Raw genomic sequence first — 27,193 nt, 5'->3', positions numbered from 1 at the left:
AGCACCCACCGACCAGCCTTCAATTACAGCAAACCAGATCTGCTGTCCTGCCCATACCAACTAAAAGTGACATCCAACAGAAATTAGATAACACAAAACATGTCAGAGATTCTATTATAGAAGTGTCAGTCCAGCTTACGTGAACCAATCTGGGTTGCTCAACCACTTATGTCAAACATATATACTTTATGTGGAAAAACCTTGAAACAAACATTATTTGTCTAGGTTAACCCCCCCCCCCCACACACACACACACACACACACACACACACACACACACATCAAGTAAAATGAGGTCAAAGATCAGCGGTGTGTGCAGACCATGACGCAGGTGTTTAATAGGGTTCGGCCACCACACTCATGTCAATTTATTCCCCACACTGCCATCTTCTGGCATCCCTTGGTTAAGCAACACTGTTAATGAAATCTGACATACTTTTGACTGCTAGTGAATTTCGAGGTTCTGAGTACAATTGCACTTGTTAATCAGACCCAGTGTCAGCAGAATCAATGTTTGTAAACACACCTCAATCCTGAACACCCCCTTGTATTCCATCTATGGCAGCTTTCAAACAGATACCCAATTCGTTCTCCACCATTTTTGTCAGCAAGATTTATTAGAATACATAGAAGACTGATCATCTAAGTCTTGGTCTTTTTTATGCCAATGACTTGGTTGTGTGCTTTTTCGAAAAGTATCACACTGCAGGGTCAATCAGCAGTATACATACAGAAACATAACATCACATATAACTAAGGACAGAGTTTTGACGAACACTGTACATTTTCTTGTACTTTGTGATGTTAACATAAACACGAGCAAGCTTTGTTTTTTTTAAACAGTTACATTGCCACCATGCTTTCTTATTTACTGTATGCTTTACAAAGTCTGAAAGCGATCTTGTGCAACCAATAAACCACTCAGACAGACGCACCACCTTATAATCATTATCATCATCATCATCTTACTGATACAAATAGGATACATCCTAAAATAAGTGACATAGGCATCTCTTGAATTCAGTTCCACTCTTTAGAATAACTACAGATGAAGCAGTTTGACAGGCTGCACAAAATGCCAGTTTATCAGCCAAGATTATTATTGGTTGTTAGTTGCGTTGGAAATAAATTATATCCTGTGGTTACTTAGTAAAGTCCGGCCTTGTCGCATTTAACAGGCTGCACAAAACGTGACAATAAAGGGATTGGTGAGATGATATTAAGAGCGGTAATTTCTCAAAGAACCTATGGTGCATGACGAGTGGTTTTTCAAAAACCGTGATAATAAACGAGGTATGACATTAAGCGAGGTGATATAAAATGGATTCATCTGTATATACATACATTGTATATATACACTAACCAGTTAGGGTACTTTGTGAAACCAGTTTGTGAAAAATACAGATTCCACTTCTATCTACAGAAGGTTGTTTTAGAAAACCCCAAATCCATAACCAAATTCTGGATTACGATGACGCATAAAAAGTACAGTAGTGTATTTATTTTTATTAGAATTATTCCAGTTTGTTGCTGATCTAATAAAATACAAATCTGCCTTGCATATGGCAGCACTGGAACTAGGTAATAATATAACGGATATGTGTTCCGCCTTTAAGACAAGAACTGAAGACTGCATTTAAAGAATCTTGCCGCTCTCCATGAAGGGCATGTGCATCCTGCTCAGGATGTCCTTCTGCCCGTGGCAGCTGGCAAACTTATCCCCGATAGTGGGGTTACAGGGAATCCTGGTGGTGATGCAGATGCGCTTGAACTCGCCCATGCCCCTATCACTGCTTCAGACTCTGATTTTGTCCACTATGCAGTTTTCTTTGCTCCTAGGAAGAAGGTGACAACACCTGATTCCTGTAAGAATGTTATTTCTCATTGAAAAATACTTTCAGACCAGTTCAGTGAAGTTTTAATAACCCTAAGCATTTTGACAGAATGAATCTATTTACTGAGCAGCACTGAAACAAATTCCTTCAGCATCTCAGATTGTACAGCTTACATCGCTGCAGAAAGGCCTTCAAGAGTAAATACTACTCCCATTGCATAGCAGTTCCAGGTTTTACTATGAAAGTTTAATAAGACACACCTAAGCTTGTTACCTATACACTGTGGCTAATGAAACTCATAATAAAACCTGGCATAGTAGTGTTGTTTCCATCCCTGATGTGTCAATAGTTAGAAGTGAGCTTGCTAAGGAGAAATGCCTTGTGACTGAACTGCTTCCTCTATTGTTTCCTCACTTGTAGAAGGTAACTAAGCTCTCCCTGTGTTGAGGCTCACGTAGCTGTGGGAGGCAATCCATCGTCATCCAGTTTCTGCAACACCTGGGATCGCCAGGCATGACTCCAAACACCAGGCTGTCGTCTCACTGTTTGACCTTCTCCTCCAGGTCTATGAGCCCAGTCTTGTACAAGCTCCCATGAGCAAATCCCCTCTCCCGATCACGACCTGCAACAGAAAGGATGGTCGGTATTGAGACAAAGTGAGGTCATAAACCGAGAGGGATAGCAAAGGCCAGTTCATGAATGTCAACAGAACCCAGAGAATGAACTATTTCCTTGGGTTTGGCACATGACGCATCAGAAACCAGCCATCAGGTTAAATTAAACCCCAAAACTGTACTGTGTGACTCTAACACTTGTGAATTGAATTACTCCTGTACTGTTGCTTAAACACAATGTTATCATCAATAGGGCTTTACTGACACTGAAAAAACAACTTTTTTTTAAACTTTTTGTTAAAAAAAAGAGAAAAAATTAAATGCACTCCAGACTACATGGCAACCCCCATATCATTGCCAGTATACAAGATAACAGCAACTATGGTGTTTGTGCCGATGGGGTAGTTGTTCATGTTATAGTGGTCATACATGGAAGGATGTATAAGGGGCTGTGTGGAATTTGGATGTGGTCCAGCTTGTTGACTAGTATGTGTGCAGTGGGAAACCCATTGTTTGTTTACCTAAAAGAGGGGCAGGGGGGATAAACAAATATTAACAAGGCACAATTTTGATACAACCTTGTAATTCCTAAAATATATACAGACAATGACTCAACCTCAGTCTATTTCTAGAAGCTCAATGTAATAGCTAAACTCAAAAGAACAGGTTTAATTTTTCATTGACTTTCATGGTGATCTTTGTCCTTGAGCTTGAGCAGTACTGTGAACGTGAATTCCTGCCCTTGGCCTCACTTGTACACTGTACAAGTTCCTTGGGCTGTGGTTGTGGGGGGAGTAGGGGATAACGCTTGCCACCACGCTGAGCATGCTGTGAGGGAACAGCTCCTGATGAGTGGTTACCCCAGGTACGATTTCTCCTTCTAATATACCAACGTCAATGAAGAGGATGCAGAAAAAAAAGAAAAAAAAAAACACAGTACATATCGTATAGCTGTCACTGGAGGTCATTTACGGTGAAAAAAAAAGCACTTTAAAAAGTATAAAGTGTGGCAGGCTGGCGAGTGGATAGAGGCCCAGAGACAGACTGCAGTTCAAAAAAATAACTATTTTATTATAAATAAACAAAAATAAAGTGCACAAGGGCAAAATAACAGATACTCAAACACAAATAAAGCAAAAACAAAACTCACAAAAATAAAGTTTCCAGGCTGGGCAATGCCTTCACTGGATTTAGAAAATTCAAAAAAACCACAAAAAAAACACCAACCTGCTTCCTCAGCTCCCTCCTCTCCAAATGAGAAGCAGAGGCCTCCTTTTATATCAGGTGGCTGGGCGCTGATTGATCGTTAATCAACCTAATCAACTAAAATTTAATAAACCCAGGCAGGCAGGGGAAGTTAACCCCATCCCTGCCAATTTTGAAGATTTAGGTTAAATTTAAAAATCAGGCAATTTGTATGAAGCATTAAGAGGCAATTCATTTGAACTAATTAAATCTGTCTCATTGCTTTTTTGATGACTGAAATAAGGCTGCCCTTGCTGATAACACACAGCTTGTGAAAGTCAGCTTGTGAAGCTTGTGAAACTTACATAATTTTTAATTGCATTTCGTTCACCAGCTCAGTGCATGAGGAGATAAGGCAATGGGAGCAGGAAGCTATTAGAAAAGCTTATGAAAAGTATTAATAAGTATTAATTTGCAGTTCTACATTTTAAATGCATTGAATCATTTGCAAACTGCTGCATTCCTATTTTGAGGGCAGTCAAGTTCGATGTGCCAGTAATACAGACCAGTGAAATTTCACAAAGGCTATAAAGCTCAACACAGAAAATTGAGGTTTATCACCACTGTGGTTAGGTAAACACCAAAAAATGTATAATTTTTAGTCTTATTTTATATTGAGGCATCATACAAGCACCTAAAGGCCTATATTTGCAGAATTAACAGTTACATTTAGACTTTACGATTAACAAAACTGGGAGTAAGTTATCACAACCATATAGTTAAAAAGTAAATTATAACAGGTAGATGCCACTTAAAAATGCTCCAAAAAAATTACAAAAAGTAGCAATGGCACTCAATGGGTTAAACTGAATAACAATTAAAGACAATGAATGCAGTTGACTGCTTTGTGTCAAAATCATGTTTTTTAATAATGTTAAGAGTTTACCTTAAATTTGTGCAGGGAATCAGCCACAGAGGGCACTAGATCCCTCTCCCCTCCAGCCAACCATGGCTCTATCCAGCACTGCAGTATAGCAGTCTTGGTAGGGTTGGCTGGGCATGCCATCCTCTGGGGATCACACCTGGAACACACAACACGCAACACACACTCATTACAACGAAACAGCGTTAAAAGATATGGACATGCCACAGGATTGTCAGCAAATACTATTTCAATACCCTAGGAACAGAACCTGAACTATTTCAAAAGGAAATCATTATTAATCCTTGTTAGAGAGATGGGTTAGATATGTAAAATGATTTTTTCAAATAATAATTATAGTCAGTTTCAAGGTCACAGACACACTTAGCCTGCAGTGTTTGCTCACCACTGCCATTACAAAAGTTGAATGATGAATTCCAGTGCAGTAGTGGCAGCTTTGTGAAATGAAAAGAATATTGTGCACACGGTTACAATTTGCTGGTGGATTTTCTATAAGGACGAACGTATGAAATCCATCATTAGGAAGTGTGAAATGGATGCACTATAAAAATGTAATGTTGCAGGGTTGGAAATAAGAGTCCCATTCCACATTAGTTTGATCCTGTGAATACAGATGCGGTGTCTACAGGCATGAAGGGAGAGGTTAGTCAAAACCACAATGTGAAATTAGTGATTTCTATAGCTACCATAAATAATTTGCTTTTTTGTGTAACTGTTACATTAAGAAAACATTACCTATTAGGGTTATTGTAAGGCCGTTTAAAGCTAATCATTGCGCCAAATTTAGTAGCTCTAATAAAAGCTTGCCCACCGAAACTAATTATCTTACCCAGTGACAGACTAATGATCCTGTAGACCAGTGGTACTCAACTCTGGTCCTCGAGATCTATTCCAGTCCAGGTTTTTACTCCAGGTTTTTACTCCAACCATGTTTTAATGTAGTTAACTGAAGCTGTTAAGGGCCAATTAACTAATTTAGAACCTGCCTGGAATAAAGACCAGGACTGGAATGGATCGTGAGAGAAATGTAGACAGTACTATGTGACTAAGAGTGTATTAATAAAAATGGGTGCCCTTTGGTTATAACATTTGGTCACTTACCCAGTGTGCCAGACTAAGAGAAGACAACAGAGACAGCAGAACTGGATTGTTTCTCATCAGCAGGCTTTCATGGAATAAATTGCTATGCTAAACAAAGTAAGCAGTTCAGGGGTTAAAAAAGTGAACAGCTCTAACTAGCGATTCCCATACTAGTTCATATCTTAATAATCCTTTGCGGTCTTATGTTGGGCTAGGTCCGACATTACAATTTTTCTTTTTTGGCGGATGTCGAACCCTGTCTGACATCATCAAAAACATGTCAAACACAGGTCTCTAATCATTTTTTTATCCAGAAAACTGAGAAAAGCTTTGAATGGCCGATAAATCCGAAAAAAAAAAAACGAGGTGGACCTGAGCAATATGCATCGTCCCTTGACCACAGATATAAACAAACAAGATAGCTGCTTCCACATCCAGCACTCAAAGAATATCGCAGACATTTGCAAAGCTTTTTGAGATGTTATAGTAATAAAATCATGACTTGGATCGCATTATTGAGGAGTTTGGTGATAAAACGAGTGATCAGGAGAGGATTTATCAATATGCACTACTATGAACTACTATGATATGTGATAAATGCAGCGAACAAGGGGTGGGGCTGGGCTGGCGATGCAGTACTGAGTGTCCTTTTGATATGCAGTGCCTTCTAAACCTGTTTTGCTATGAATAAAATTACTTTTAAACAACTTGTGCAAAGTAAACAGTTTTTGTGTGAAAATAAACAGACTGCTGGTTGTTGTACCGCTCTGGAAGGGACAGCTTGAGCCGGAATCTCTCCCAAGGTAGTTCAGGGCCTGCTTCTTGGTGGTGCATCGTTCCCCATCACCATGCGCAGCATCTCTTCTCTTGTAAAAGATCAACTCCTGGGAGATCTGGAAATCTGAGATGTCAGCCAAGGCTTGGACAAACAAGCAACACACCCCATCAGTGACCCACCTGATAAGCAATTAGCAATTCCAATTTCACTGCCAACAGGCAAGAAAGACAATTTGGCTGACACCTCTGGATTCCCTTAGAATGAGCTTGCTCAGGGTTCTTTCTTTAGATTCCAAGTGGGAGCAGAGTGCTCCACTTGCTCATTTTCAGTTGTGACTACTCGCACCTGTATTTCTCCCTTCTTGTGAACTGTGGTATTGCTCGGCAGGGGTTCTGATTAGAACTGAGCTTAAAAACGAAACGCTGCTGCTGTGGTAAACAGGAAGGCTTGCTTGGAGCTGAGCCGATTGGGAGGTCCCGATTGGCTTGGGGGCGTGCCAAGGGAGCCTACACCTGCTTAACGCAGCCCCGAAAGTTGGAGGCTACTGCAACCATAGCTACACAGGCGGCGCTGAGCGAACGCTTGCTTTGTTTACATCGAGGAGCAGAGCATCAGCACTACAGGATAACTCAGTCACGTTGCTGTTTGTGGACTCGGGCAGTCACATCTTTTGTTGCCGATTTTAATACATGCATCACTATACTCTAATTAAAGAAAAAATTGGCTACAAAAATGTACTAAATTCAAAGGAATACGTGATCAAACAGTCAACTTCCCAACATATCGGTATATGCATTACAGTATTTGCAGTCCTGTTATTTACCATACTCAGTGTAACCCTGACCTCTGCCCTTCCATTTAGGTCTGACCATTGCGATGGAATAGTTTCTCTTCTGCATAATCAGTATTCAGATAATATTCTCTGTTGCATTCACTATGAAATAACCTCCCATCTCCTGTTAGAAAAGAAAATTTAATAATAGTGCTTGAACGGAAAGAAAACAAAAGTTAAAAACAGTGAACTGTACTAGGACATCTCATTACATTGAGGCGTCATCCATTTACCAGTACAGGAATTGTTTCAGGATGCAGCTCTGCAACTAAACTATACAGATCAGCGGTCCAGATAAGCTGTGTACCTGCCGTTTTTACATATTAAATAATCCGAAATATGCACTGAATTTAAATTGAATGCGTAAAAATACGCATAGCAAATCTTGTGCACAGCTTGTCTGCCTCCCCTCCCGCCTCCTCTAAAACTTTCACTAACAACTACATCTCCCAGAATACAATGTCTTCACCTACTAGGAAACTGTACAAGAAAAAACAACCCAACAAACATTATCCAATCTCTGGCTAGCCCTGTTGTCTTTGCAGCCAATCACAGTAAGAATAATAAAAATTCGAAACTATACAGGTTTAAATGTAAATACCCCAGTCCAGCTACAAATCCAACTGGAACCGTCGTCAGAGGCAACCGCTACAGAAAGGCGCCTATAACATTAAACAAACAGTTTTTGAATTTATTAATGTATTTCCTTATTTTATATTGAAGTTTTAACATTTTCAGAGTTTCAGAATTTAATGTTAAAATATAAGTAACATAATTAATTTAGTCAGTGTGATACCTTGAAAAAAATGCACCGAGTCGATAAAGAACCTTCTAGAACACACACATCATTCTACAGTAGTTCAAAGTAACATTGCAGTTAAAATGAAAGGCTCTTTTTTAATGCCTACCCCATTAACATTAAAGATTGTACAGTACTTATTGAGATCACTCATGACTTCAAGGCAATGTTCGATTTACTCCCTGAAAATACATATTACTCTCTCAGTGTTAAAATTAGAGGGTTACTCCCAGACCCAAAACCATATCTGGAGCGCTGATATAGACAGTTGATTGTGGTTTGTAAACTAGAATACAAGATTACTTTACTACAGTGCATTGTAGGTCCCATATATATAATATATTAATATATAGATATATATATATATATATAATATATATATATATATATATATATATATATATATATATATATATATATATATATATACGATATATTAATATATATATATATATCTAATATATAAATCACGTCATATTACTAGTAGTATATTACAGTAATTATATATCCGGGGGTTCTAAATTCAATAACTTTTTACTGGTAGTACTAAGTATGTTTGACCACCAAATGTCTCACTGTAAGTATTATTAAATGATAAATACATGACCACTCATAGTGATTAAATGAAATGTATACAATTCTACTAAGGTAATGGATAGTGCAGGGATGGAAATAAGACTCCTGTTGCATAGCATTTTTATCCATTCCTGGTTTTACTAGGTGTTCAACACACACATCTGAGCCTGTTGCCTATGCCTACCTGTGGCTAGTCAGGCTTATTTTAAAACATGGAATGGGAGAAACTGCAATTCAATTAGGAGTCCTGTTTCAACTTTGCAGACAACATTTTAAAAAAGTGTCCCCTGCAGTTACATGGTTGCCAATACCATCATATGTAAATTAGGAGTCATTTCAATCCATGCAATTGTACTCTATACACGAGAAAATCAGCTCCTGATATTTTATTAGAGTGAAACCGTTTAGCTGAGTTCTGAATCAATACACTTCTGAGGACTTCCTTACAAACCAAGTGCAACAACTTACAGCCATGTACCACCCTGGCAAAACATTAAATTCAGAATTATAATTGCATCAATTCTAAACATTGCTTATTACTGTTGTTTTGTTTGCACTGTTACCATAACTTCACAATGTAATGAGAAGAACCACTGTACTGTGTTACTTTAGCTACCCATTCCGTTAATCGAGCACTGAGCACGTGCACAATACTGTCTTGCACTGCTCGGCTTAACCCATCGCTGATAACATGATCAAATGATTTGATGAGTGCTCTGGTCAGCTCCTGTCGTGAGCGATGGTGTTCCTTCTTCGGGACCCCATGGCCTGGTTGCGTCAAGTTTTGCAGCCGTGGACTGGGGTAAATTATTCCACTTAAACGTGGGTCCAATTCTTGCAGCGCTCTGTGCACTAGGATGAGCGATATTATTTTAACACTTAACGACGACAGATGGGTATTGTAGTTTGTGTCGCAGGGACGTGCATAGTGGATATGTTTCTTATGGACTACGTAACCCAGAGTTCTTTGTGTTAGTCTGTTCCGCGTAAAATGTGTAACAGACCAAAAACAAGTCTTACAGATAGACTAGGAATCGTGGTCGAGAATAAAGTAACATGACTTGTTACATTATATAATAACATTATATTGTATTTGGTGTTTATTTGCACAAAATTATGTCACATGATATCTAATAACCCATAACATGATATTTTACATCAAAAACATACAGTGTGGTGCAATTAAGACAAGTGTCTCACACTGCATTCTGCATTGGTAATAAATTGACAATACATGTTTATGGGGACTACCTCTGCAGTTGAGGGACGAATGGTTCTTTAAACAAAAATAAATGCATATAACATTAGCCAGTTATATAGGCAGCGATAACCAATATACAACAATAGTAAGTCAATTCTTTAGTTTAACTTCTGATTTGTAATCCCTCAATTCTCCCAGTGTCCATATTTCATAGGAAATATAGAAACACCATGAAAAGCCATTATAAAAATGTTAATATACATTTACTATTTTAATTTTTTACAAAAATATATGCACAGTATTTTTTGGAAAGTACTATATATAGTTCACTAGGGACAGAAGTTTAGTTTTTCTATTTTTTTATCTAAGGTAGAAATGAAAACTGAAAAAACACTTTTGCATTACAAAGGTTCAAAACATATAACAAAGGCAAATATTGCAAACATGCATTGGTTGTTTACAGCAGTAAGCTCTCAACAATGGTAGTGTGTGGACATGTGCTGGTTCTCTGATTAAATACACTGTTTAAGCCTGAACCACGGAGGAATGAAGACAAGAAAACCTGACACCAGTATAATGCATTGTGCAGCCTTTAAAATGACTATCAGCTCTTGGGTTAATACTAACTTATTCACCAGTCTGCAATATCCCTCATTAATATTTTATTATGCGTTTATAGTACTTGCACCAGAATGATCCCACAAGTGCTTAATGCTGAAGCAATGGGATTTTAAATGTTACTCTTCGCACGGTGGTCATCCCTTGCATAAACAAAACCCCTGTTAAAACAAAACACAGACAATGAGACACATTTACTTTTATTCTTCATGATAGTGTTCTGAATACAGATGTAAAGATACCATGCACAAATCTGCTAAACAAGAGTAGAACACAGAGGATCGACAGACACATTTGATGTAATTCAGTAACACTTTACAGATTGATGATATGCTAGAGGTATTGATCTCCTCACATAGTTCATAGTTTGCACTGCAGGTTCATGATAAATAACAGCAGGTTTTTTATAATACGATCAACAATACATTCAGTATTGCACTAAGCTTCCCTGCTAGCCAAAAACAGTGCTGTAAAGCAAGACAAACTTTTTTTTATCTTCCTTCAGTTCTGTAAGCATGTATGCACATTTGGCAAGACAGATAACATGTGGGATAGTAGTGAACCGTATGTGATCGTTGCACTGCTAAGCCATCATTTGAAGCCTAAAGAGTGGGGGGGGGGGGGAGATCAGCTATATAAAGCAGCAGGACGCTGGTTAGTGATACTGCCTAATGACCAGCAGAGTCATGTCTCTTCTCAACACACTATAGCAGGATTGTGCTGAGCACTGTGGTCATTGAATTCAAAGTAACAGTTTTCCACCAACAGTAGGGAACAGACCTTTAATTAATAACTCACTTTTGAAAAAAAGGGGGCGGGGGGGTTATGTGTAACATTGATGGCCAAGAGGTTTATGATACTCAGATCCAATCTGTTGAAGTAGGATTTGCAACTGGTTGAAGGATTTGCAACAGTCTTGACTGGATTTCTCACGTTTGAGAAAGTTGATCAAAACAGAAGTGGAGAACAGCCATGCAATGGTGATGAGGACAGCTATAGCAAACACAGGAGTTGCTAATAGTTTGCATTGAATGTTAGTCATTCCAAATTTATATATATATTATATATATATAAAAAATACTTTTAAAATAATAAGCTAACAAGTCTACTCGTTCACACATATCTACTGTTCAGACACAATCTTTTTTGTCTAACAATGTAATAAACTGATATGGTCTTGTTCAGTGATGCAAGAAATAAAAGTTAAATTAAAACACTAAACAATAAAATAAATCTGAAACTGCACATTCTACCAGGCACGTATAATTCTTCAGGACCAAGAATCTCCCATCAGCATTCATCTGAACAGTCATTCTGTACACACATTCACCTGCATTTTGTTAAGGACCGTGTTTATAGAATTTATATACTTCGTAACCGTATTTAGTAATCTTATTTAAAAAACACACAAAAAAACAGTAAAAGGTTTAGTGTATCCCTTTTCAAGATTAGTGGGTTGTTCGCTACCTCAAACAGAAACACAATCAAGTATCTAGTACAGTTGATATGACTTCCAGCTCACGAAGGAGCCAATACTATGACTTTGAAAAAGACAGCCTTTAGGAAATAACTACACCAAAGTTTTTGCATTCATAATGCCCTCATTTTGCAGTCTAGGGTTTATAAGTATCTTGTGCCATTGTTAGGATTACATTTAAAACCATACTGGACTATAAGAAAAAGCAAATCAAAATATTTTTTGATTCAAAGTGTGTTTTTGCTGTTTTTCAAGCCAAGACTGATTATTAAATTAAAATAAGACATGCTGGAAGGCATGCTAATTATTACAATATGCAATATACAAATTCATCTACATAAAACCAACACTTATTTCCTCCAAACCAAACATACCCACAGTACTGGTTATTTTCAGTGTGAAATATTCAGACCTGTTTTGCATTAGTAATCGCTTCATTGACAAGCCAGGCTGTATTCCCAATAATGAAACCACTGGTACTGTAGATCTAGGTGCCACAGAGACCCTAAGCAGAGGTTATTTGAACCCCAGCACAAAAAAAAAAAAAATACAAATCAAATTAGTAAACAACTGTAACTTTATCGCCTTTAAAAACAAACAGTGAGAAGATGTTCCAAGCAAAACAAGGCAGTTCTTTAAAAAAAAATTTAAAAAATAAAATTAAAAATATCCTAATTAGTGCTGTACAAATAATACTAAAAGAACACAATATTAATGCTAAAACACTGTGGTTAAACATTGTTATCTCCAACCTGTAAACACTGTTTGGATTTTCAGTCAACAGAGTCATGCAAAGAAAGAATGAATAGAACTGCTAAATTTACCAAGCCTTCAAGGAGTTACTCTATTGGGATTTTTACTTGTGTGTATCGCCACATAGTGGCCAAAATATTACACAGATTAATACTCAAGCATCTCCGTGTTATTCTGCTGCTCAGAGCAATACTCCCTCTTCACCCTCCCATCTCTGCTGGCTACTTTGATGTTTCACATACGACAGATGCAAAACAAAATCCACGAACATGAAAAATACCTGAACCAACTGAATTTCAATCTTCCCAACCCTATAATTCGGGAGTCACCAAGTGAGTAGACAAAGGGTTCAAAATAAATACTGCTCCACACTGGCTCCATAACATCTTAATTTCCTTCAGTTCAAAAGAAAATAATAAATTGGGACCAATGATACAAAAGAAAAAATATTACAGTAAATTGCTAACAGACTTGGATACTAGCATAGGTTGACCAGAGTTTATAAGTTTAATAGGATCGTTATTATACTTGGAGGCGAGGGGGATGTAAGGCACTAAAGTCACAGGTGCTGTATGATAAAGTTAAATATCGAGATCTTACAACCATGTGTTGCAGTAAATAAAACCATTGAAGGTGATACAGCAATCCACCTCTCACAATCACCTACTGTGAAATAGCAAACCTCATCCGCATGCTTTGCATTCCCTTTGATATTCTCAAGCTCTGCACAGCAGCGATCCTGCATATACCAAATCCCTATTGCAATGAAATAGCCATTGATTTTGATCACTCATATACGTTACTCCTCAAGCAATATACAGGCTACATTTTGGAATATTCTGGAGAAGAATTTGCAAGAAAAAAGTTCTGTGCCAATCCAGTACCGCTGGCATTTGGGTTCATTTTAAAGGGTATTCCATTTTTTGTTTAAGGCTGCACTTCAGTTGTTTCCCCTACCATTTCACCCGTCACTCAAATGAAAGCCAGCGAGACTGAGGTGAAAAAAAAAAAAAAAAAAAAACAGCTTGAATTGGAAATAGCAGAGGCCCTCTTCTATTTACAGCTTGATAAAGGGGGATGGCTGGCTGGGTGCTTTCTGAGAGGAGTCAGTCAGAGGAAAGACGCTGGAAATCGCCACGTCCACTATTCCTTGGCAGAGCTCAGGGTAAAGCTTCCTGAAAGAGACAAGAAAAGAAGAGTGCCAAAGAGTCCTCAAACACACTCTCAGAAGATACAAACAGATGAGGAATATCCTTTGTTATCTGTCAGATTGAAATGAGGCATAACCACAACCACAGCTTCTGAAACCTTTCTGCTGTTGAACAACTAAGGACTGTTGAGATTCTGTTATAGACTTCTGAGTGGAATTGGTCTTGTCCTGCCAGATCTTACCAAGCTCCTCTTTGCTTAGTTTAACACTGTATTTGTACGTAGATGCTGGTTTTTTTTGTTTTGTTTTATAGCACAGTCAAGCACAAGGCACTTAGATAAGCCATTATAAAAAGTGTTCCATACTGTACAAATGCAAGGGCACTAGATCCCCTATCTCTGGGGAGGCAACATTATAACGCAGAGTTCTGTGGGGATGTCCTAAGACTGCTGTAATATTACTCTAAATCAGAGACCTTATTAGTGCTGATGAACAACAAAAAAGGTATCTACTTCTAGTCAGCAGAATTATGAAGGAAAAAAAAACAAACAACTAACAGACATGCACATTTTAATATGGGACTTAACCAATCCACTACATATTACTTGTATTATTGAGTGACCCAAGCATTGATCCAAATGAGAGAAAAAAAAAATCAACACCTATTAAAACTAATAGTAATAGACCTCTGATGATGAAAATTGTGAGTTTTTGGAATTCTGAATATTTTGGCCAAAATTGTGGAAATGTTGCTAATATGCAACACTGGTACTGGAACATAAAAAAAATATATATATTTTTTTTTCATTCAGCATCCCTGAAACTACAGAAATCAAAGCAAATAACACCTTATAACTTCTAACATTATGCCTAGAAGAGCACTCGAATCCTTTCTTGAGGTTTGTAGTTTAGGAGTGATACTGGAGGAAGCAATTCTGTTCTGTGAAGCACAGACGTTACATGCGACATGCAATCATATTTGATACATGCAATAGTGGTATAGCCATCTGCACAGGTTTTGCAGCAACCTCTTTTCTCAAATTTGATGGGCCAGTGTCCAACATTGTCCCAGAGGACACCCAGGGGAGGACCTGTGCAGGGCTTCTTGTTGGTTATAGGTATGCTGGTGGTCACTGTCATCATGATTATGGATAGTTTCTAGTATATCTATCACCGAGTACAGTTATTTCTTTTAAGTGTTGGACATCCTGAAATAACTGTCTGCACTTGGAATTACTCACAACATATCTACAGTGCCCTGGCAGAATACAATGAGCACCGGGGACATGTTACTGTACCCCCGTGATGGAGTCTGCTTAATGTCTGCAGTAATGATATAACACTGTACACAACACTAGATTTCAGAACATAGCCAGATATTTTGTGAGCAAGCTCTGCCAGCGGGGTAAATTGGGCAATAAAGACAAGCCTCCATTGCACATTTTACCACTGTGAATATAAGAGAATGGGTAAAGCATGCAGTGTGGCGCGTTGTCTTTATTGCCTAATTTACCCAACTGAAACAGCTGCTCACTAAACACCTTGGTATTTTCTGAAACACAGTTGGTTCCTCTATAAGACCAATGGGAGATATGTAATAAACAAGTGTTTTATATATATTTTTTATATATATATATATATATATATATATATATATATATATATATATTATATATATATATATATATATATTTATATATATATATATATATATATATATATATATATATATATATATATATATATATATATATATATATATATATATATATATATAGACACACACACACACACACACACACACACATACTGAGTGTGATTTTTAAGCCTTGACACAATTGAGACATGGATTGTGTATGTGTGTCATTCAGAGGGTAAACGGGCAAGACAAAAGATTTAAATGCCTTTGAACAGGGTATGGTAGTAGGTGCCAGGTGCGCTGGTTTGAGTGTGTCAAGAACTGCAATGCTGCTGGGTTTTTCACGCTCAACAGTTTCCCATGTGTATCAAGGATGTCCAAAACGTCTCATTGATGAAAGAGGCCAAAGGAGGCTGACACAAATTGTGCTGAGCAACAGACGGGCTACAGTTAGTCAACTGACAGTCCAGTACAACATTGGTGCCGAAAGACCCACTTCTTTCAGCAAAACACAAGAAACTGCGGTTGCAGTCGGCGAAGGAACAAACTGGAGGATTGGAAAAACATTACCTGGTCCGACAAATCCCGGTTCCTGCTGTTTCACGCTGATAGGAGGACTAGGGTATGGAGAAAACCACATGAGTACATGCATCCATCATGCCACGTGTCAACATTGCAGGCTGGTGGTGGTATGATGGTGTGTGATGCGTTTTCATGGCACACATTGGGCCCCTTGATAAAAGTGGAGCAATGTTTGAATGCCACAGGATATCTGAACACCATTGCCAATCTGGTGCATCCCTTCATGGCGGCAGTGTATCCATCTGCTAATGGATTTTTTCAGCAGGATAATGCCCTATGCCACAAGGCTAGGATTGTCCAGGAATGGTTGCACGAACATGACAGTGAATTCAGCTTACTGCAGTGGCCTGCCCAATCACCAGATCTGAATCCAATTGAGCATCTGTGGGATGAGATGGAACAAGGTATTCGGAGTAGAGATGCACCATCAGCCAACTTGACACAAATGTGGGAAGCATTGGAGTCAACATGGGCCAGCATCCCTGTGGAATGCTTTCGACACCTTGTACAGTCCATGCCCTGACAAACTGAGGCTGTTCTGAGGGCAAAAGGGGGTGCAACTCAATATTAGGAAGGTGTTCCTAATGTTTTATACACTCAGTGTGTGTGTGTGTGTGTGTGTATATATATATATATATATATATATATATATATATATATATATATATATATATCTCACATGTGCAGATTTCATTATGCCATGGCAGTGTAGTTTGTTTCAAGTCTATAGACTATACATAGAAAAGCATGACCACCAGGTCCCACTGTTGCATTTTTGCAACACAGACAAAACGTACCCTAGACACCATTCAAAAACTTTTTTTGCAAAGATTTTTAGGTTCTGCCTAATCCTCAGTTCATAAAGATATAAAATTGGGACTCTTCACTTACCTGCAATGTTGAAAAATTCACAGAGGGAGACCAATCTCATGAAATGGGTGAAGTCATGTTTTTTCTGGATGCACAAGATATTTCTACCTCTATCCTCAAGGTGGAAGCACTCAAATATAGCCCACAAACACCAACGGGTCTTAGGAGATAAACACTGCATATTCTTTCTGATTACTGTAGATCAAATTACTTTTGGGGGGTTCAAAGTGTTGTTGCGTATTTGCAACGCAGGGTCTCACAGGGTTAAATGTACTCAAACCTTAAATTACTCAAAACAGAGGCTGACAACTAGGGGTGTAACGATGAACTGAAATAATTTATTTCCATAACACAGTGGAAGTATCCATCATTTGTTTTGTGACAGAAGCTCACAAACACAACAGAGTTCACTGTAGATCAACAAATGGCTCTGGAATGAAGAATAGGTCTGTTTTATACAGTAGTTGGGATGGGGACATACTGTCCCGCTCTCATTTCATTTGTCTTTTAACAAAATGATCCCTCATTAAAATGAGGATCTGATCTTATTATGCATCATACAAGAATCCAAATCAGGACCATCACCTGTATAATGACAAATATCGGATTGTGACCTGCATATCGCAATACTTATCGTGAGATTAGTGTACTGATACAAGAATGGTCTCCTCAACTGTATTGCCCTTATCCAGTCATCATTAATATACCATAGCTTTCTAAGACAACAATATTAGTTAAAGCCGCAGTGAACAATTAGACCAACAAACCCAGCCACTTTAGCACTTTTAACGTGTTCTTTTGATGTTTCTGACTATTTTTCCACTGGTAGTTTGAATAGTATTGGTTTTCTGAAAGCCAATAGATTTGGAAAGAAAAGAAAAAAAGTCCCCAGATACCTTGAATTATGCTTCTGAAACTCCATACTGCGCTGATGTGCGTAGTTAAATTATGAAGCGACCAAACAGCATGCCTGCAATTTTAAACCAGCAGTGAGGCAGCCTACAGTACTTATGAATGTTACTCTGCAGGGCAGCCATGGTTTGCACTCCAGGTTCTAATACCTGCTTGACTGCCAGTAATACCAGAGAGTACCAAATAATACACACTCCATTAGTGCTGCACAAATCACACTGAGCTCTCCACAGGAACTGGTGTTCACTGGGCTAATATACCATTCCTGTGAAACAACTGAATACACAGCTGCTTGGATTGATGTGGATCGCTGTTCTCCACAGAGACAAATAAAAGCAGCAATCATCCAAAATCTAAGCAGCTGCTTCCTTACTTGGTTTTACTTTGAAAAGGTAAACATTAGCCCAGTCAACACCATTGAGCCTCACCTGGCTGTCAGCACCTGATCTCTGAGGAGCGCTCATGCGAATAATCAGTCCATGCAGCACTAGACTGGAGTTGCTTCACCCCCCTTCTATCAGTATCGCATCTAAGGTAGTGTAATCACATATTTTAATATAGAAATAAAGAAAAGCTATGCATTGGTCTTACTGAGCACATGCTGGAGCTCCATTGATTTCAATCAGCCAGACCTTCAGATCTTCATCCACCATGAAGTCGAATCCAAACAGCTGAAAGCTCTGGTATGATAGGTGCTTAGTACTGATTACAGGTTCAATACACATAAGACAACTCCTGTGTGCAAAGATACATATTGGTTCAGTGTATAGAAAAGGTTGCCAAAAACACTCACAATAAATATACTGCAGTGACACTATTAGAGTGTTGTATCATTTAAACTGCAAGCTATTTTTTGTAACAATGTACATTAGGCACGACTCAACTTCTTATTTCTAGATGCCTAAAAACAGTGCACTTCAGAGCAAATAGAAGTACTAATGACTGTCAAAAGTCCCCACCTAGGTAGATGGGACATAGTTACCTTATTATGTGTTTGATTTGAGGCAAAATGCTGCTATCCAGGGCAGCATTGTGAGAGTTTAATAAATACTGACTGAACTCGTCGAAAAACATCTCGTTGCCCTCTTCGTATTTGCCATAGTTTTTCGAGTGCTCCTTCTGGATACAGTGATTTGTCAGGTGTCTGGTTTTGTCCTGCAAGTCAGAGCTGTCATAGGGCTCAGAGGACGTCCGCAGCACACCCTCTTTATAGAGGTAGATGCTGTACTGGTGATCCACCAGCACCCAGCTTCTGCAAGAGACGAGGAAGACGAGACACACTGGAGGTCAGCTTTGCAGCTTCACCAAGAGGCTTGACCTTGTACAGAATCCCTTCCTTCTTACTCTGGCCTCGTGTGGATGCATTTATTCATGTTGATTACTTACGGCTTCCTGTTTTATTTCAAACATGAAAATATTCTTAAAGTTAGGAAGTTACCTCAAGCGACAAAGAATCTTTGTCATGCCATAAACACACAATGCAAGGTAAAATGTAAAGACACCAAATATAAGAACCAAGTAACTAGAAATGTTTGTCTACTTTCTTATACCTCAAATGTTTAGGTAAAATGTCTCAAATCAAAAGGACATGTGTCAGCATAAAACATTCAAGACTAAGTCCATGCTCAATTAGACACTGAGGGTGGACATACACAGTATCGGAGACCTAGGAAGAAAACTGTAAAGAAAGACAGATGGACTCTTAAACGCAAGAGTCAAAATAAAAACAAACCAGTATTACAAATGTGTACAGTACTACAGTTTGCGGAGTAATAAACGGTATTGTCTTACCTGATATCAAATTTGCGATGGCCAGGTTCTAACAGTAGAGGTCTTTCCAAGTACTTCTGGATCACATGAACTTGGCCCTGGTTATCAATGAACTCTAACAGCTCGCTGGCATCTGAAGAGATGAGAATCCCTGCCCCTGAAATACATACACTGCACAGATTAGCATGACAGAGATTACAAGCATCTTCCACTGCCACCACTCCCTGGATATCAATTTAATCCATTACCACCTCAGTCCCCAGATCTCAATCTATCTAAGAATGTCTCAGAGGAGCTTGAGCAACGCATTCTGCAATTGTGAGACATTAATGGCTGGATGGATTTTCATATATCTTACAAATATTCTGTTTAAATGTGGAATATCTGATAGAAAACACATATGGTGGTTTTCAGTTGTTTTATCTTTTGTAATTTCAGCACTGTAAATAAGGTTAGTTTGGCGAGGGATCATTTTTACTTGATCCAACCTGGCTACTTCTCACCTTTAGCCCCTGCTGAAGATTTAGCGATCCACACAGTGCCTTCGCCAGCCTCTTTCCTCCTGCTGCAAGATGCCAGGAACACTTCCCGCTCGTCCGTCTTTGGATTGTGAATCATGTGGTTGATGCCATTCGTGGCTGGAGCTATAGGGGTTTTGAGATTGGTGGGGTAGATCACATAGGATTCAGGCAACCAGTTGCATAATTCTGCCAGCTCTGGAGTGGTCTTGACTAATCTGTGGAAGAAAAGGCATCATACTAAAATAAAATAAAAAACTGGGGGACGTGAAACAGTTTAAACTATAATATATTTTACCAGACTGTTCTGAATTCAGATCTGAAACATTAATTAAAAAAAAAAAAAAAAGCAATCTATTATATGTGATGCAAAGGCAAAATAAGGCAGGGTATGTTCAAATATTTGTAATAATTTGTCACCGCTTTTTTGGTGCATTTTGAAGCTTGTGACCGAGTTGCATTTTTAACACTGGAGATTTAAGCCCTCACTGTTTAGAGACAGAAATAAAGCTTTGGTAGTATTACTGAACATGCCTGCACTGAAAGGACCACCTTTACTGGAAAAAAAGCTTGGTCTCCCATGCCTTATTTTTTAGAAGGAAATATTGATCACTGCTATTCAAGGATGGCATTTATCAATGCCCACTTAGTTTGCTGTGGAACAGTTTCCAAATAATAATAATAATAAATAACAACAATACATAGGTTACACACACTGCAGTGTTTCGAATACATACTTGACTAATGATGCTTTGCGACACAGTTTGTCAGCTCCTCTGTAATAATTCACAAGCTGCATCAATCCCGGTTCATGACCTGTTGAGGAATAGTTTTTTGTTTGTTTGTAGTTTGTTTTTTTCTAAAAAGATTAAGTCAACCATGCATAAATTAAAAATAAACAAACATAAAACCACGGATACGACAGTAAAACCAGATGTACTTCAGACAGCTGGCAGATGTTAGTGTGAAAAGATGACACTGAAAACGCCAGGGCACAAAAGGACACAATGTCAATGATGTAACTGTCAAATCCTTTCGCTGTTGCTTTATAACAATGTATGAAGCTTAAATCGTGACAGGTGTTCGTGGTATGTGTGATACTGTTACAGGAGCAAGGAAGCTTCAAAACATAATTCAATATACTGTAAACCGGCATTTCACAGCCAACAACATTGCCAATGGGGGGCGGGGGCGAGGCACTCCTTGAAATTGTAGATTCAAAATATTCGATCTGCATTACCGCAAGTGCAGATAGAATGTAACCAAGGCAGACCCTATAGCAAACTCTGTGGAGCATGACAAAGATCACTCCATTAAACACAAACAATGAGAGCTTGCTATTATCTCAATACATTTGGCAAAACGAATAGGTTACAAAACACTCAAACCCAGCTGCATTTCTTTCTTTTAATTAAAACCGCAAAGGCTGTATGGCAAATAAAATAAATAAATAGATAGACACAAAGCGATAAGCCAGTGCAATCTAAATGCATACATATAGCACAGGAAAATAAAAGAAATCACTAGGTTGTGTGTGTTTATAGGTTTATCACTAAGCAATTAACAGAATCGTTAATTCCACAAACACAGAACACAAAGGAGGATCCGTTCTCTACCAAGTCAGTCGTACACCAGTCTTTCAACAGTCGTGAAATGCTTTCCTATTTTCAGATCTCTGAAATAACGCAATACCAATAGCTTTTTAAGGCTGAACATGGGGGGGAAAAAAAAAAAAAAAAAAAAAAGACTAAACACTTACCCAGAAACTGATATGACTTGCATTATTTTTTTGAAAACTCGATGTCACTACGTGTACTTACCCAGTCTTCCAAACGGTAGTCTGTTTCTTTCTCCTAGCATTAAATTAAATCTAGGATTGTCTCTTTTCAGTCGCCTCCATTGCCCAGTGGACACGAGTCTTCTGGAAACATCGGCATACACACTGCTGTTTTCATCCCGGGTGACGAAAGTATACTTTATTACATTCATGCTAAACGCTGAGGTATCGCAGAGCTCAATCAATTGTACCTCTTATCAAAAAAAGTAGTCGGCAACATCCAGGCGTCACACCATTCCGTGTGTAGCAGCACCAACGTAATACATTACAAAAAGAAAAACACACACACACACACAGAGATGTATTATTATTATAGGAGTCTATCCAAGCTTCTCAAATTGCAAAGCAATACCTATTAAACAATTAGAATCCTAACACGCGACTATCAATATCTAATAGTGATCGGGGGTATCCCGAAAACATAAGGGTGAAACTGTCCTAATTTCTTCTTTCTTTAATGTTATTCGAATTTCCAAAAACCTAAAAGCGAAGGCGCTGCTTTCCTCAAATAAACCATCTCAAGCCAAATACAAGCGACTTCTACTCCGCGGCGAGATTCTTGTTCTCCTAAATCCCATCTTCCCACTATCCAGTCTAACCCTCTTTTTTCTTTATTCACATTTGCAGTACCGCTGCGAGTTTACATCATCACATCGACCGGCAACGCGCAGGACAGAAATAGACTCCAGAATGTTCTGGTATTTGTAGTATTTATTCATTTATTTGCTTTAAGCCAGTTCATGCATCCTAGTGTCGTTCACGATAGTTTAAAATAGTTCATTTTTAAATCTGCTGTACTTATAGAAACACACACACACACAAAGTTAATCTCAGTCAAAAAGTATTTCAAGAAAAAATAAACGAAGAAGCACTACATTTCCCAAGACTCTTAGCTTGACACAGTTCATAGTCGCGTTGAAACTGGGTAAATGTAGTTTTCAGTGGTGTACACAATGCTTGTGTTTCAGTTCGTTGATTTGCCTCTAAATGCTATTGTCTTACAACCTTTAAATCCCGTAAATGTAAACTACACACGTTAAGAATAATTAATATTAATCCACATGTACACGTTGCCTAATTGGTAAAATATCAACATGCCATTGACGCATTTTGCGCTGGAAAGATGGGAGGGTGTCAAGTCTTTTGGTTGTACAGGGTGATTAGAAAGTAAGTTCACCACATGAGATATAATGCGTTGATGTGGTAAACTTACTTTCTGATCACCCGGTATATTTATGAAAGGCAGGGACAAGACAGGCTGCTGCTCTGACTAACACAAGACCAGCAGAGCAGGTACAGAGTTATTTTACAGATCTGATGATGTCATTGTTTGTATCAGCTGACATGTAGTTGCTTTGCTACACCGCTGCAGGTTTTGCAGGCCTCTTAATCCTTGGAGCAAGAATATACGTTTAGAACATAGCAGGTCAAACCATTAAACGCCAGCTTAGCAACTCTGCACATCAGGTAAATGCAAACACTTACTATTTGGATATGCCTGTTATCAATAGTATAGTAATAAATAAATAAATACATACATATATTGTCAGAATTTGCACACTCATATATATATATATATATATATATATACAGTGCCTTTCAAAAGTATTCAGACTCCTGACCAATTCTGTCATATTACTGAATTACAAATTGTACACTGAAATTTTGTTGTGTTCGATATTTTTTTTTTTTAAAACACTTAAACTCAAAATCAATTATTGTAAGATGACATTGTTTTTTTGTTGGGAAATATTTTTAAGAAAAATAAAAAAAAACTGAAATATCTTGCTTGCATAAGTATTCAACCCCCACACATTAATATTTGGTAGGGCCACCTTTCGTTGCAATAACAGCTTTAAGTCTTTTGGGGTAAATATGTACCAGCTTTGCACACAGTGTCAGAGTGATTTTGGCCCATTCTTCTGTTTTTTAGCGGACTGAAGCAGATTCTCTTGCGGTATTTTCCTGTATTTTGCTCCATCCATTCTTCCTTCAATTGTAACAAGATGCCCAGTCCCTGCTGATAAGAAGCATCCCCACAGCATGATGCTGCTGTCTTGAGGCATGGGCAGTGTTAGGTTTGCACCACACATAGCGCTTTGAGTTTTGGCCAAAAAGCTCTATCTTGATCTCATCTGACCACAAAACCTTTTCCCACATCGCAGCTGGGTCACTGTCATGTTTTCTGGCAAACTCCAGACGTGATTTCAGATAGTAATTTTTGGGTAACGGCTTCTTTCTTGCCACCCTCCCATACAGGCCAGTGTTATGCAGAGCTCTTGATATGGTTGAATGGTGCACCATTACTCCACTCCCAGCCACTGAACTCTGTAGCTCCTTCAAAGTGACTGTTGGCCTCTCTGTGGCTTCTCTCACAAGTCTCCTTCTTGTTTGAGCGCTGATTTTTGAGGGACGGCCTTTTCTGGGCAGTGCCTGGGTGGTGTGATGCAGCTTCCACTTCCTGATTATTGATCCAACTGTGCTCACTGGGATATCCAAACACGGATATTATTGTGTACCCTTTCCCTAATCTATGCATTTGTATTACTTTATCTCTAACTTCTGTAGAATGCTCTTTGGTCTTCATTTTCCTTCAGATTCACAGCCTTACCAAAAAAACCAAAACACAGACTCATTTAATTTGAAGTTTTAATGAATCAGAGCAGTAGTAGTGCTCTTTTCGGTTTATTAAATTCTTTAAAAACTAGATTGGTTGATTACGCAGACCACCGTAAATCCCAAGTAATAAGCAATCTGGGCAGTCCACTGCTTTTACAGGTTTAACAGCATTAGTACTTCAATACAGTAATACAAATATGGTAATATATATATATATATATATATATATATATATATATATATATATATATATATATATATATATATATATATATATATATAGCCTTCAGGCTATAAAATGCAAAAAGCTAATGTGCTCACTAGTAAATCCTACAACATACAATATATCACTCTCTTAAGATTAAACATAATTTCTATACCTTATAGAAATGCATCTAATATAAACAAGATATAAATTCAAATGTATGCTTACCTTCCAGTATATGGAAGTGTAGTATGGGATACATTGAAAAATAAGAAATGTCTTCAAAAGGCAGAGACTTGTAAATATTGTACAACCAAACAGCAATCAATTTTTCAGTGACCCTCAGATCATGGACCACGTCAGTTTGCAAGATCATGATCAATGGTGGTGAATGGGGTCTTGCTCTGGGCTTATATAGGATTTTCCCCCCATTAAATACATCAGGAGTCCCAATAACATCTGATCATCAATCTGCCATGACAGTTCTTATCTCTGAGTTAATTATATATTTTAGAAGGATCCGTTTAGCTCTTTATAAAATTAATTGGAGTTATAAAAAACATTCAAAATTAACTGGATATAACTCCTTTCCAAACTATTGGAACATGATCTCAAAGTTCTCATTTTCAACCCCTCCTTTCTCTAAAAAATTAGGTGAACCAAAGTTCACAGGATACCTCCTATAATGCAATACAATACAAGTTTATATGTGTATCAAAAGTGTTGCTGTTTTTTTAATATTTTTATATTTAGCATACCATGTCACCTTTTCAGATTAGTTTACTTTCACATACAGGTGTGTGTTAACAGGATAGTTAATAGGAATTGTAGGGAGTTTTCTCATAGGCCTATGGTATGAAGTCATTTAAGCTTTCAGTGGAATGTCCAGTTATTTTCATCTAAATTCAGGCCACTATTAACATATTAGAATGTAATAGTTTTATAGTGACAGATTTAAGTCTGACCTCTTTCTCTGTTTCTAAAAATTCACATGCACAAGCAGGTTTCAGACACCCTGTTTACTTGCCAAAGCTAGTGTTTTAATTAATATGAAACTCTGCTGTAAGTGCTTTTCCAAATTTACCGCATTAAGTCATTCTTAGTTAAAGTGATTCTAATTAAAGTCACTACCTTTCCAATAAGAACATATACTATAGACTACTTTTCTAATTTAAATGAAATGCTTGCTTTATCTGTCAAGTTTTCATTCATTTCTATGATATAATGAAGAATTTTATTCATTATAGAAAGGCCTTGGATTCAAAACTGCTGACGACCAGCAAGTCCCGCTTCGAGTGCCAAAAAGCACATGTCATGCCCAGCACCGCTCTGCTACAAACAGGTAAGAATGAGATCACAAAATGAGTTGTTTACCTTCAGCAAGTTTACTGTATACTAAAATTATTAAATACAGTTTACACTTTATTGACTTATATTCAAACTTAACAGTTTCTGTTGTAGTTGTAGTAAAACCTTTATATAAACTAAACATGTATATTCATTAGTTTAATTAATATTGTAATGTTTAAAACACTTTTTCTTTAGTTGAAGACAGAAACTGCACTAATTCTTAAATTGAATAATTAAATTAAATGCTCGCTCCTGCTTCTACAGTCCATCTGTATTACAGTAGGGGCTTAACAAGCAAAAACACTTGTTAGTTTAAATATTATGTTTCTTATTAGATCAAAATACTTTAAACATATTATTTCTCTTCAGAGAGTTTTGTCACTATTATTAGATCAGAATACTTTTTTTTTATATTTAAAACCTCAATGCTTAGTAACAACACAATCAAATAAAATCAAATAGTCTTTTTAATTTCAAATATCGTTCTGTCTAAAAAGGGTTACTTTTTTGTTTTTGCTAGTTCTCAATACCTAGCCTGTGCATTTAGTTCTTTAAAAATTATGTTTTAATTTTCAAGCTAATTAAATGAGATGCCTGCTTCTGCCATAGTCACAGGCTTTTGCAACAGCAGCTCTTAAATAAGGGAAAGCCTGGCTCATTTCACAGGTGTTTATTGGTCAGCAAGAGGTTAAGTTTTAACTAGGCAGCTGCTTAGCAGCAAATGCAACCTTAAATGTTAAAACTTAGGACTGCTCATACATTTACTTAATGTTATTATATTAGGTTTCTTATTTATTTAAATATTTTTGTTTTTTCTTACTATAATCAAACCTAGTTTGATTGCTTCTGGCATATTAACTCTGTTCCATATAGTTTGCCATGCTGCTCTCGCTGGATCAGAATGTTTTGAGGCTCTGAGTCTAATTAAAAAAGATGCTTTTGCCTAATAAGGGAGGTTTGGACTTTCAGCAGGTCGACCTGACCTTTTGATACCAGGAGCTCTCTTTCTCAGACCTTACACAGACTTATTTAAAATGATGCAAAATACAT

The 27,193-nt window shown here is 37.7% G+C and overlaps 1 protein-coding gene across 2 annotated transcripts; it reads right to left on the bottom strand.

Moving 5' to 3' along the window:
• Positions 1 to 613: 613 nt before the first annotated feature.
• Positions 614 to 22,595, bottom strand: LOC121316727 (tubulin--tyrosine ligase-like). Of its 2 annotated transcripts, XM_041251845.1 has the most exons (8): positions 21,953 to 22,595; positions 20,870 to 20,948; positions 20,118 to 20,350; positions 19,636 to 19,771; positions 18,827 to 19,096; positions 18,436 to 18,579; positions 4,581 to 4,716; positions 614 to 2,457 (listed from the first exon to the last, which is right to left on the bottom strand). In XM_041251845.1, the coding sequence occupies exons 1-8, from the start codon at positions 22,119 to 22,121 to the stop codon at positions 2,401 to 2,403; spliced, it is 1,224 nt and encodes a 407-aa protein (XP_041107779.1). In that variant the 5' UTR covers positions 22,122 to 22,595; the 3' UTR covers positions 614 to 2,400. The 2 variants fall into 2 exon arrangements, with proteins under 2 accessions (XP_041107779.1, XP_041107780.1); XM_041251846.1 differs by lacking the exons at positions 614 to 2,457; positions 4,581 to 4,716 and adding an exon at positions 10,646 to 13,866 and having other exon boundaries at positions 21,953 to 22,592.
• Positions 22,596 to 27,193: the final 4,598 nt, after the last annotated feature.

Source organism: Polyodon spathula, chromosome 6, assembly GCF_017654505.1.
Source record: "Polyodon spathula isolate WHYD16114869_AA chromosome 6, ASM1765450v1, whole genome shotgun sequence".
Classification (NCBI taxonomy): domain Eukaryota; kingdom Metazoa; phylum Chordata; class Actinopteri; order Acipenseriformes; family Polyodontidae; genus Polyodon; species Polyodon spathula.
Note: the sequence above shows the minus strand (reverse complement) of the source record. Positions and strands in the feature narration are given on the sequence as shown.

Bases quoted from the DNA above. Each gene is read 5' to 3' on its own strand.
- LOC121316727 (XM_041251845.1), bottom strand. From the start codon at position 22,121: ATGAATGTAATAAAGTATACTTTCGTCACCCGGGATGAAAACAGCAGT. The intron at 19,097-19,635 runs GTAAGACAATAC...CGTCTCTTGCAG, and splicing joins CATCGCAAATTTGATATCAG to AAGCTGGGTGCTGGTGGATC. The intron at 4,717-18,435 runs GTAAGACCAATG...TGTGTGTTCCAG, and splicing joins GGAGCTCCAGCATGTGCTCA to GTGTGATCCCCAGAGGATGG.